Here is a 12878-nt window from a genome sequence, read left to right as displayed (position 1 = left end):
AAGGATAATTTGATGCAAATGCTCGATTAGTTTGTGATCTGTAGTTGTGTAGTATATTTAACATATTATGTATGTGTATATAAAGTAACTAAAATTGGGTCCTATTGCAACATTTAAATGGTGTACTAACATTAGTTATGCATGCATATTTTTATTATGTGCTATTTTGCATAGTGAGTAATTTGAGGTGTTTTTGAAAGCTCTGTTTGGACTTCAGTAGTTTTCTGATTTCCTATAGGCACAACCTGATTGTGATGGAGTCAGGACAGATGGGGTCCTGATAAAATATAAAGTTAACTTATTAAGACTTGATATGTGGCTTTATGCAACCATTATTCTATTACAGAGATTATACCTTGTTGCTTGCAGTGTGCAGCCCAGGTAAAGCAGGTACTTGGGGGGACAGTAAGTAAAGTAGTGATTCACTTACAGTGAAATGACACAGTTTCACCAGGCAGGGGCAGCATTTCCTGTTTTATTTTTTACTCAGTTACAGTATGAAGAGTTATGTAACATCTGCAATTAATAAATTCACAGCTGGTTCACTGAGGATAAGCGTTAAATGGGGCAAATCTACCAAAACAGTCACCACTCTCATATCAACAGTTTCATTTTGGAAATCCCAGTTAAAGTACTCGTTTTAATCTTTACATTAAATTTACATGAAAAAAAAAATCATTCGCAGGTGTTTCATAGATGTCACACATGTCAATGTGAACACGTTACTTCTTTTTCTTGATATCACTTATTTCAATATTTTGTATTTATTACACAGCGTGCTGCGAGGAAAAGCCTGTTCTAACGTTTGAGTCTAAGGTTTACTTTTTAGCACCTGGCGGCTCTTTTTTTTGCTTCTCATCCGAAAATACTCTGCATACTCTTTCACGTGATTTAGTTTATTTTGAAAAGTCTCAACGGGATATTGAGCTTTATTGTGAAAGGTTTACGCGACGCGATGGTTTTACCGTCGTTGTTGCTAACGTCAACACATAAATACAGGCGCTTGTCCGTCCGTACTGTGGTTATATTAAATATAAGAGAAAGAGAGAACTTTAATAAATTAATATAGCCACTACAGTGACCATCAAAACGATGAAAAAATATTGCCGTAAACAGTTTATTTTGCGACACCACGAAATAAACGATAGCGCAAAATTAAACGATAGACGTTTTTATATCGTTATATCGAACAGCCCTAATTTTGAGCTATCTTCAATCAGACATTGCCAGAAACCAACATCGCACGTAGCAGAATCCTATTGGCTGTTAAAACCACGCACACAAAAACAGCATTTGTCATTGGCTCCCATCCTCCCTCGGCGTTCCGATTCGTCGTTGCCTAGAATGGCACTGGAGTGTAAAATATCTTCAAAAACTATCCGATCACCTTTTTAACTTCTGCACCTTTTTTGTACGTCCTGTGCTTTTTTTTTTAACACCCATTCAGCGATGTCGAAGGGCAGCAGAAGCGGCTTGAATTAAGGTGTAAATAAAACACATACATATTTTTGTGTACCCCGCTGTCTCCTCTGCTGGATCTCTGTGGTCCTCCAGACCTGCAGGACCAGGCCGACCCCATCGACTTTTCTTCCGCCAGTATTCTACAGTAAGAAAATGGCTTCAAATGTGTGTGTATGACGTGTTTCCCTCTCTACATTAGCCATCGGTAGGACTCCACACGCGGCTGGTGTTGAGGCGCTATGTCCGGGTTTTCTTTTTGACATTTTTCAGCTGAGAAAGGTCGTTCCTCTTCCTCCTCCAGTGTTACGTTCACGGCACCGTTGTTGATTATAGTTGTCTCCTTGCGTGTGGCTTGTTTGTGGAGGGCATAGCGTTCATCTCTGTCTGTACATCACTCAGTCACTAATTCATTTCCGCAGGCAGCAGGTCATACAGACAGCGTGACTGTACCTGTGTGCCCGGGTGTGTCTTTGCACATCTCGCCGGTTAATTATTGACGGCGTGTGTGTTAGTTGACTTTAAAAATCCCTGTGGCAGCCATAAGGTGATAAAAATGAAAGCACTCGAGGGGGAGGGGGTGAGGCGCTGGGGGAAAGAAGTGTCCAGAGGTTGTGAGACAGTAAGGATTTGTGACGTGGTTGCAGGGTTGGGGCAGGGGGAGAAATACGGGCGGTACGAGCAGTAAAAGAGCTGGGTATATCGGATCCAACTTCACGTTGAAGGGAGGACCACTTGGCTGGTGTCCAGAGAGATAAGTGTGGTCGGATGAATGTGTCCTTGTTTTACTCGCAGGCACAGCGTCTTATCCTTTAAAGCTTCAACGCTGGATCGATTTAAAAGGCTTGGGCACCAATGAAAGAATGACCAGTCGGATGATTTAAGGATACCTCAAGGAAACTTTTAATATTATTATTATATATATTTTTAAATCCATTCACCGGATGTTTGCTCAATGACATCTTGTTTTTTCTGGGATACAAAACTTAAAGCGTGTCCACTATTATTTTAAACACTACTTGGCAGCTTAACCATGGCACTTTATATCGAAGGTAAGTGATCTCTATTTTACTAAAATTGTGACTCTAGGAGAGGGAGGCTTAAAGGATTATGTTTATTTTTTTTAACGATCTATGTGTTTTTTCCTGTTCATTTCAGAACATTATTTACATCAACTTTAACATATGAGAAAGTGTGATTTATCACATTTTAATTTTAATCACTGATTATTAAAAAAATAAATAAAAATCCACTCTTTGCCAGACTGTTACAGGTTTAGTTGAGTTTACCATCATTCATTTGACCAATAAGAAAAGTTTTTTTTTTTAAAATTTCATAAATCTACTATTATTCCTAAACCTTTTAGTAATCATATTAAATAATCTTCACTACTATAGTAGAGTAGCCCCACTGTGATAAAATAAGCAATAGTGTGATAAATGTATGTTTAAGTCAATAAACGAATGCATTAATAACTGTGAGTAATTGTTAACTGATGCCTTCATGTGAAAAATGAGGCCTTACGAGTCTTCTTTACATAATCTTTAGTAGATTACCAGTAATCTGTCTGTAAGCAAGGTCTTCTTGGGAGACAGTCTGCTCACGGTTTTCTAGTTTACTCACTGGTTTCATTCAATTCCTCCTTAACATGAACACACAACCTTGAACTGCTTTATAGCAGTTATAAACACAGTTGGGATTTTTTTTTTCATCATTTGTATCATTGTTCTGCTGACATGTGGTGACTCAAACACCTCATTGTGATAGTTTACACAAGTTTCTGCTTCTAAAATGCTATAATTAACTGGTTGGTTAATGCTGCAATACTTCCCATGAAAAGTGATTTCGTAAATCTTTAAATGGTGTTAAACTGTTTCCCTTTGCTGCTGTCTGCTATTACAGTATGTCGTGGTATTTGCCATTTGGCTTCAAAGTTCAGTTTCCTGTTGTCTCTGTGCCAGGAGCAGTTGATTGTTGTGTTGTAAGGTCACTTAAGGTTAGTTGCAGCGCTACTTGGGAAATTGGCAATAAAAAGTCTGAAAGGCAGGATATCAGGAATTAATAAGCTATATCTCACAGCAGGTTAATGATTTCTAACGTCTTTATATACTCATATGCTTTTCATTTTTTAAGTAATAACAATAAATGGTACTATCAAGGCGTTCTCGGTGAATATTATTATTTTTGTCATTGCCATTCATTATATTTCAGCTACAGTTCATGTAGGTTTTTTTAATAACTTCAGATCTTTATTCTTGCTTTTGGTTTGTGGAAAAGTGAGTTTCTATTGTCATATTTACCTTTTTTGACAATGTGTGTCACATTTTGCTTAACAAGCAGTGAACATGTTTAACTGCTTTTACTAATGGACCATAACAACAATTAGGGTGAAAATTGCTGTGCTAGCAGGTATAATTGCCTTGTCTCTTTGTATTTAATCAAAGCTTTTTAACTGGTCAGTGTTTGGTTTTATTGGCACATGCAGAGCTATTGTTTACCTTGTGCTCGATGTTAACAGATGGACTGATATTTGATAATCATTTCTTAACAAAAACAACATAAACTGCCATTTTAGAGATAAATTAGCCATAGATTAAGTTGATTTAAAATACCAACAGCATAGAACCTGTGTTGGGCATGTTACTGTTAAAAAAACTGTTTTCATAACTATCTTAAAGCTATATTTTCCTTTTCTGAATTACAGTGATCTGCTGTAACTTTAGATGTAATTACCTAGCTGTCATTTTTTTTTCCTGTGATGCAAGGAAGTTACATTAAAACTCTGCTTGAGACTCTCAAATACCTCTCACAGTCCAAGGTTTAGTTTTTTAGTATTGTTTACTTATCTATGGAACAGATTGCTAGACACAAGCTAACATAATCACGAGGGTGTCGCTGCTTGGAATAACGGGTGCTACAGTGACTCTTTAAGTATACCTCAACCCTTTTACGTCAAGTCTAACTAGAAGCATGACAGCCCTCCTCTTAAATGTCATTGCTTTTATCATACGGCGCAGATGGCTGTTGACTCAAAGACTGTGCCCATGCTACAATAATGGTACAAGAGCCTGTGTTTACTTCTTTGTACATCAGTCACTCAGGTGTTTCCATTGAGATCAGGGCTGCTGTTGATTAAACTGAGGATAAAATCGTTTGGTCTAAAATGACTGCAAGTAAAAAACAAAGCAAAAAAAAAACCCAGCATTTCAGTCTGGTTGTATTCATTGACGATTCAAGGAACACAAGGTGTCCATGTGCTATAGAGGTTCTTGGTGCGAAACAAGCCCAATTCATCACCCCCTGTGTTTCGCAGTTGGTATGAGGTGTTTATATGGAGGCAAGTTGAGCATTTTAGCAAAAGTGGGGCTGCGCATTATGTCCAGACGTTTCCACTTTGGCATCATCCTCTGAAAGGACATCATTCCAGAAGTCTTGTGATTTGTTCAGATGTAACTTTACAAACCTGAGTTTATGTGCAAGTATGTTAAAAGCTAAAAGTTAAAAGTGCTTTAACGCTTCAGACTATTTTTTTCTTTTACTGTTGGATCTGTATGATGTCAGAGAGAGGCGATATCCTTAATATGGGCTTCTCAAGCACCCATTGGTGGTCTGTGGGTGCTATACAGTGCTTGCATGCTTACATCTTCATACTGTAGCTACTACCAAAAAGGAAGCCGTCTGGCTACATGTAGAAATTCTGTCCATTAAACACTATAAACAGAATTAGGGGCGAAGGGCATTCAACCTCTTGATTTGATTGGCCAGTTACGCTTTAGATGGACTTATCTTTTCTGCACATTAAGGTGGGGTTTTTAACTGGCTACAAAAGAGGTAAGAACTGAAATAATATATTCAGCCTTTTTTTTTTTTTTTTTTTTTTTAAAGTGGGTTAAAGTTTTTGAGCCAGGAAAAACCTTACAGGAATTTATGTTTCTATGTTGCGTAATCAGACATAATTTTATCACACACAAAAATAAACAATGAATAAAATCAGCAAAAAATCGAGAAATGTTTCACTCTGAGGATTGAGCATATGATACGAATCAAACACGTTAAAACTGTCTCCCGTCTCACTCCGTATCTCACCGTCTTTCGTGTTTAGGTCTGAGTAAAGGTGTGGCTAACGGAGGGATGGCTCAGTTCCAGGAAACGATGCGGCAGCAACTGGAGAGCTCCATGCACGATGAGCTGAAGAAGCTGCTGGACACCACCACAGGGGCTGAGCGAGAGGTACACAAACTGTCTGCTTTGCTGTCTTTCTCCCTCCCTCTCTGACCATCTGGTTGTGATTCAGAGGGTGGTGGGGTCACAATGCTGGGAAAACACAAAAAGTGACACATACTGGAGCACACTGCCAAAAAGGGTTCCACCTACATATCTCATAACATTTTAGCAGCCAAACTTCTTAAGCAACATTCGCCCATTTTTGTCTGGTTTTATTCAGACATGATACGTCAGCAGAGGGGTGCAGGCCCTAAGAGACTAGGCAGATTTTCTCATTAGCCCTAAATGAACCTGAGTGAGCTCTTTTCAGCCCACAGCACCAACGTAAGACTAAAATCCAAATTAAAATGGCAACATTAACACTCTACAGACTCGTCTTTCCTCTGTGAGATTTCTTTGGCTTTAAACTAGCATAAAGCTTGGGACAAAACTGGAAATAAATAGTGCAGTGTTTAGCAGTAAACTCTTTCAGGCATTAACCAAACCTTGTTTAACTGCAAGCAATCAGGGAATAAAACACTCAGAGTAAAGAGGTGAGAAGTCTGTCACATGCAGGTGTGAGCAGTAATTCCCACACACTTTCAAATAACAGGAATCGCTTTTGTACTTGCTGTAACTTATACGTGTAAAACGCCATGTGCACGCATACACACAATGGGTTACTCATTGAACTTTGAAGGTCTCCAGTGTAATTGGATACCAGTGTGAAAGTCGAGACAGTGACGGCCACCTAAACTGTTATTTGCTCCACATTGGGTGTTTGACTTTTTTTCATCACCCATAAATGGGACTTTTCCTTTTCTTTTTCTTTTTTTTTTTAAATTAAAAGATGAAAAAGCACAAAGCTACATGGCATGTGACAAAGTCTGGACTGTACAAATCCAAATATTTTGTGTAAAAGCAAACGAAAATTTCAATTTAATTTCAATAAATCCAACCAGCTATGTGTGGCTGACATGAAGTAATTATACTGTAGATTTCACTTTTTAAAATAAGATATACTTTATTATTATTCCCACTGGCTGGTGAAGTTTAGAATGTATGAATACATCATTCTTGTATTTGATGTCCAGATGCTGTTTCATCTGTTTGTGTGCACATCTGTTAAAGTCGTGTATAAAATGGTTTCTGAAGAGAAGTTCAAAACAAATTTCATATAGTCACAGTGGACCAGACAAATTGTATCAAACCTTCAAGTAAAACAATTAATGTGTATTCGGGACAAAAAAGGGTGTTTAAATATTTTTCGGGACCTTGGCTATTTTGTTTGTCTGTGTTAAAAATATAATAACTATATGTTTAAAACAAATACAGATTAAGGCTTCAAATGTGGAAATATAAAAAGGTCCTTTGCTGCAGTTTTGCACTATACTGTTGAACTTAAAGAATATGCTAAATCACCCACAGGAAAGAAATAAACAGTTTTTAAATGAAGTTCACACCCATAAATTTGCATAGAACAATAATGATCCTTTTTATATGAGAGGTATGGGGCCTTTGAAGCACACTGCTCAATGTGTGTAACAATCCATGAAACTGAGACTGAAATTGCAATACAGATGTCTACAATATTGTATCGCGAATCCTCAAACTCATCTTTTAAATTTAAAGCTTTCCAGTATGAATTTGATGAATGGAAGTTTTTAAATTCAAGATACCAGCCCCACTTAAATAAACCGTAAAATGCCTGTAAAATTAAGTATAGTGGTTTTAGTCAAACCATTTTTCCAAGGCGTGCAGCTTCTCTTCTGCCCTCAAGGCGATAATACTCTGAAATAACTGAGGCCATTTCAGAAGTGATTTTCAACATTTTCATGTCTTTCTAGAGACCACTTCATATTGACTTTGCAAACCTCAGCCTTAGTTTAAGATAACATCTTTGTTTTTCAGGTATCCAAGAAAGACTTTGAGGGCTTCAAGAATCTCTTCCATAGATTTCTGCAGGTGAAGGGACCATCAGTGGAGTGGATCAAGATACAGCGACCTCCAGAAGACTCTGTAAGCCTTCTTTTTTTGTTTTTAGCGGTTAATTGTATGTTTGTCTGTGTTGACTCTGGATTTGTCTTTGTTTAAAATATTAAAGCATCTATTTTCCTTGCAGAAGGGGGCATTCGACCCCATAGCAATGGTAGATATGTCATATATTTAAAAAGTAGCTGATATTGAATACAGAATAAAATAACTTCTAATCGGTGGGTTGTCGGATTCGATTTGATTTTACCCTTACCACTGAAAGTACAAGTGAAATGATGAAATATGATTTTGGTGATGCATTCACCAGTTGTGAGATTAAGTGATACCAAAAGATTGCAGTGATAAGTTCTTCTTTTCAACTTGTGAAAGCATCACTCATTTCAATCCCAGATATTCGTCATTCACTGTGATTGTGGGGAAAAAAACAGTTAGACAGTTGGTGTTTTGCAAGTTTTAATACCAGCGCGTTGGTGTCGTTAAACCTAGCGAGGAACCTGCATTTATATTTCTGCACAGCGGCGTTTTCCTAACAACGCCTAACGCAGTCGGTAATAAAGTTAGTTTTAGTGCTTCAAGAATCTGTCTGCACTGTGCAAGTCTGATGTGTGACTAACATTACTCAGCAGCTTCAGAGCTGTTGGATGAGCTTGCTTTGGAGCTCTTTATAACAATGGCAAGAATAGACGATTGTATTAGTTTGTTTGCCTAAAAATGCTCCGCTTAGAAAATTACTTTTACACTCTGGACAAACTATAAATTCAGCTTGCCTCAGGATTTACAATGACCTAAGGAGTTCCTGCACCAATGAAAACCTTTGTTAGAGTCAACAAAGAGAGAGAAAAAAGATGTGTGGTTGTCATCAGCTATTATTTTCACCTCCACCAAGGAGGTCATGTTTTTGGTAACTTTTGCATGTGTGTCACTCTGTCTTTAAACAGGATGGCTCGAAAGGTTTTGAGTGAATTTTGATAGAACCTTGTAGGGGCGTAGAGTGGAAGCATCTTAACAATCCATTCAAATTTGACTTGCATCCACTAATGTGTTCAAGGTCCACATAATGATTAATTTGCATAAAGTTGACAGTAAACCTTGTGACTTAAAACCTGTGATCCTTACAGATGCGGCGTGTATCGTCAACATATAGAAAGTTCTATATAAGGATTGGAAATGTCATGTCACATTTGACCACACGCACACATTCAAGGTCAGATAGATTGGACTCAAGGTCAAAATGATAATAATGTTATTCAGAGCTATTTAAAACTGTTTCTTACTGCCATTGTTTAAACTGACAACATATAGAAGTATAAGGAATGATTTATGGAATATCACATCATTTTACAAACATATTTACTCAACAATGAAATGAACACCACAAACAAAACACAAAATTAATGTATAGAATAATCCAAGTCTGTAAACAGAGTGCATTTTTTTTTGGATGATTGAGTGACCAAAATTCAAAGTGGGTGGTTTCAGATTACACGATTACACAGAATAGGTTTCCTTTTCTTGCTAAACTCTGTACGCTTGCAGGCTGCTGCATAGAAAGTGCTTAGGTATTGTCAGCTAGCACCGGGGAACACTGTGAAATACGTGGATCAACCAGTAATGTTGGTTTTTTGTTTTTGTGTGTGTGTGTGTGTGTGTGTGTGTGTGTGTGTGTGTGTGTGTGTGTGTGTGTGTGTGTGTGTGTGTGTGTGTGTGTGTGTGGTTGGTTGGTTGGTTGGTTGGTTTGTTGTTCCACATTTGTTGTTCCCCCTCTTGTCTTAAGAAGCGTAGTGACTTTGTGTTCAAAAAACTAACATGGTGGAAACCTGAATCATTTTTCCTTTCACTAACCCTTAATGGGCCTTTATCTCTAGCTAGCTCCAAGTACCACACATTTTCTTAGTGGGGTCTCGTCTTTCTACACTTTAAGGACAGTCTTTGTTCTCTTCTATGTGTCATCCGCAAATGAAGGCAAAGCCTTACTGTTGAAACTGAAAAGTCAGATTTTTCTTCTTTGTAACGGCACTCGGGACCTCCAGCAGTTCATGAGCTGTAGAAAGACTGTTCTTCTCTTGATTCCATGCTTTGACATCTAAATCTGGACCACTGTGCTTGGTAATGATACTTCCAAGATGACTTCACTATTCCAGGTCCAAGTATGACTGACTCGGCACTGGTTACATTGATTCTTGTGATTTTCTTATTTTCCATCATATAGGATGTTGGGGCCTACTTGTGATCGGGTGTTTTTTAGCATCATGATCTAATCCTGCATCTGCTTGATTGTAGTGGTTGTGAGAAAGCAGAGCTATAGCATCCCAGTGTGTGCCAGTGTGGTGTCTACGTCCATGTTTTATACAATCTATAAGTGCACCTCCATAGTTTGCTTGTCTGTTTGTAATCCTTCTTTCTGCAAACGAACACCAGTGCAGTACTCCTGGCTTTACTTTATTCCATTACAGTAAAGCCATTACAGTAAGATCCATTATAATGTAATCTTGGTGACTGTTAACATTTTTAGACACAGGGTTATCTTATTAGAATGATTCTAAAGAAATGGTAATGGACCATTGTAGACTTTACAGGGATAACACCCACATTTCTGAGCTGTTTGTTTGTATCCTGAAGGCCCCCTCGTGGATTGCAGTAGTCAGCCTCTTTGTACTGTCTTCTTAAGCAACTGTGGATAAAACTACAAATTAATAGTGGCCTGCTTGTCTGTGATATAACTGACCACTTACCAGTTTTTACTTTGTGTGACTGTGATTTAAAAAAAATAGATACCAAGATCATGATAGCAAAGCGAACAATAAATGAAGAAGCAATTCATGCCTTCAATTTCGATTTAGCACAACAAGATTGGAGTTCGGTGTATGAAGAGTCAGATGTGGACAAGGCTTATGATAATTTCCTAGATATTTTTACTATGTGGTACAATAAACATTGTCCTGTAAACGAACACATGACAAAGAAAAAAAAGATAAAAAAGTCCTTGGCTCACAAAAGGAATTCTTAATGCTTGCAAAAAGAAAAACAATCTGTATAAACAGTTCATCAAAGTAAAAACAAAAGAAGTGGAACAAAGATATAAAGCATATAGAAATAAATTGACTGATATTATAAGAACGAGCAAACAACTTTATTATAGAAGAAGATTATATGAAAATAAAAACAATATAAAAGGAACTTGGGATGTGTTAAACAACTTAATTAAACAAGGATCTTCTGGAACATCATATCCTGAATATTTTACTGATGCAAATGGTGAAAATCACAACATGAGTAATATTGTCGATGGGTTCAATAAATTCTTCATAAATGTTGGCCCTGAACTAGCAGCAGACATCCCGTGTCATAAAAATGAAAATATCAGTAATATAAAATCAAATCCCTTTTCACTGTTCCTCTCAGCTACAAATGAGCAAGAAGTAATAAATATCACATTAAAATGTAAAAGTAAGTCTTCAATGGATTATCATGACATAAATATGTCTGTAGTTAAACAGGTTATTCTGAATATTGCTAGTCCCTTAACATATATCTGTAATTTATCATTTCAGTCCGGTTGTTTTCCAAAAAAAATGAAAATTGCGAAAGTAATACCACTATATAAAAGTAATGACAAACACAGTTTTACCAATTATAGGCCTATTTCTCTACTGCCTCAATTCTCAAAAGTTCTAGAAAAACTTTTTAATTCAAGATTAGAAAAATTCCTTGAAAAACATCAAATAATAAATGTTGGTCAGTATGGTTTCAGAACGCAAAGAACCACTTCAATGGTGATAATTGAGGCAGTAGAAGAAATTACTGATACACTGGATAAAAATAAATATGCAGTTGGTATTTTTGTTGATCTCAAAAAGGCCTTTGACACAATCAATCACTCAATATTATTGGATAAATTGGAAAGATATGGTATTCGAGGGAAAGCTGGTAACTGGTTAAAAAGTTACCTAACGGGTCGGGAACAATATGTTAGCATAGGGCATTACCATTCAGAGAAACTTGGTATTACATGTGGTGTTCCCCAAGGGTCAGTGTTGGGACCAAAACTTTTCAATGTATACATAAATGATATTTTTGATGTTTCTCAAGTACTTAAACTCATACTGTTCGCAGATGACACCAACATATTTTTCAGTAGCGATGATTATACTGATCTTGTAATGACCGTAAACAGGGAGCTACAATTAATAAAAAAATGGATGGACATAAATAAATTATCATTAAATATAAATAAAACTAAAGCAATGTTTTTTGGTAATTTAAAATATAATGTAGAATTACCAATTATCATTGAAGGTGTACCAATTGATAATGTGAGTGAAAACAAATTTTTGGGAGTCGTAATTGATAACAAAATTTCATGGAAACCCCACGTCAGACACATAAAAACCAAAATTTCCAGAAGCCTCGCAGTTTTGAACAAAGTGAAACCATACCTTGATAAAGATGCACTTCGTACTCTGTACTGTACCCTGGTTCTTCCATATCTTACATATTGTGTGGAAGTGTGGGGAAACACATATAAAAATACAACTAATCCATTAGTCACAGTACAGAAACAAGCACTGCGTATTATTCACAAGGCTGGTTATCTAGATCATACTCACAAATTCTTTCTTCAGGCAAAGTTACTTAAATTCCAGGATCTGGTTAATTACAATACATCCATAATTTTGTATAAAGCTTTTACTAAACTTTTACCGGCAAATTTACAAACTAGATTTGAAATTCGAGAAAAGGTTTATAATGTGAGAGGCTTTGGAGAATTCAAATTACCCAGAACTCGAACAACCCGTAAAGGTTTTTGTGTGTCTGTATGTGGTGTGAAAATCTGGAACAGTCTGAGTTTACAATTGAAACAATGCAAAAATATTCATAGATTTAAATTTCTCTACAAACAGTTGGTCTGGTCACAGTATACTCAATGATGGTTTTTAGTGTGCTCTGTAATGTCTGTTCTCTTACCATTGCTGGTATGGATTCCAAAAAAAAATAAAGTGTGCGTATGTATGTACATATATGTACATGTGTGTGTAGATATATATGTATGTATATGTATGTGTGTTTGTTACTTGTAGTTATTACTGCCTGTTACCTGTGGTAATGCAATTTATAATTTATATATTCTGTATTCAGTTATGAAGGCTCTAATTGTTGTTTGCGAGCTGCCGTTTAGATGCTTGTATGTGCCCGGGGCTGTTGATGGGTCTGTATGCAATGAT

The 12878-nt window shown here is 36.8% G+C and overlaps 1 protein-coding gene across 2 annotated transcripts in view; it reads left to right on the top strand.

The window, feature by feature from the left end:
- The first annotated feature begins 1308 nt into the window (after window positions 1–1308).
- Window positions 1309–12878, top strand: part of ugp2b (UDP-glucose pyrophosphorylase 2b) — a 36449-nt gene continuing 24879 nt past the window's right edge. The window contains exons 1-3 of one of the 2 annotated variants that reach the window (XM_080869439.1): window positions 1309–1606; window positions 5561–5688; window positions 7573–7680. In XM_080869439.1, coding sequence (XP_080725565.1) covers window positions 5590–5688; window positions 7573–7680 — 207 coding nt within the window. In that variant the 5' untranslated portion in view covers window positions 1309–1606; window positions 5561–5589. Of the gene's footprint in view, window positions 1607–2140; window positions 2511–5560; window positions 5689–7572; window positions 7681–12878 lie in introns of those variants that run through there. The other variant, XM_080869438.1, reaches the window with a different exon arrangement.

This window comes from Rhamphochromis sp. 'chilingali', assembly GCF_963969265.1.
Source record: "Rhamphochromis sp. 'chilingali' genome assembly, chromosome: 20".
Classification (NCBI taxonomy): domain Eukaryota; kingdom Metazoa; phylum Chordata; class Actinopteri; order Cichliformes; family Cichlidae; genus Rhamphochromis; species Rhamphochromis sp. 'chilingali'.
This window is presented reverse-complemented; position numbering and strand designations above follow the sequence as displayed.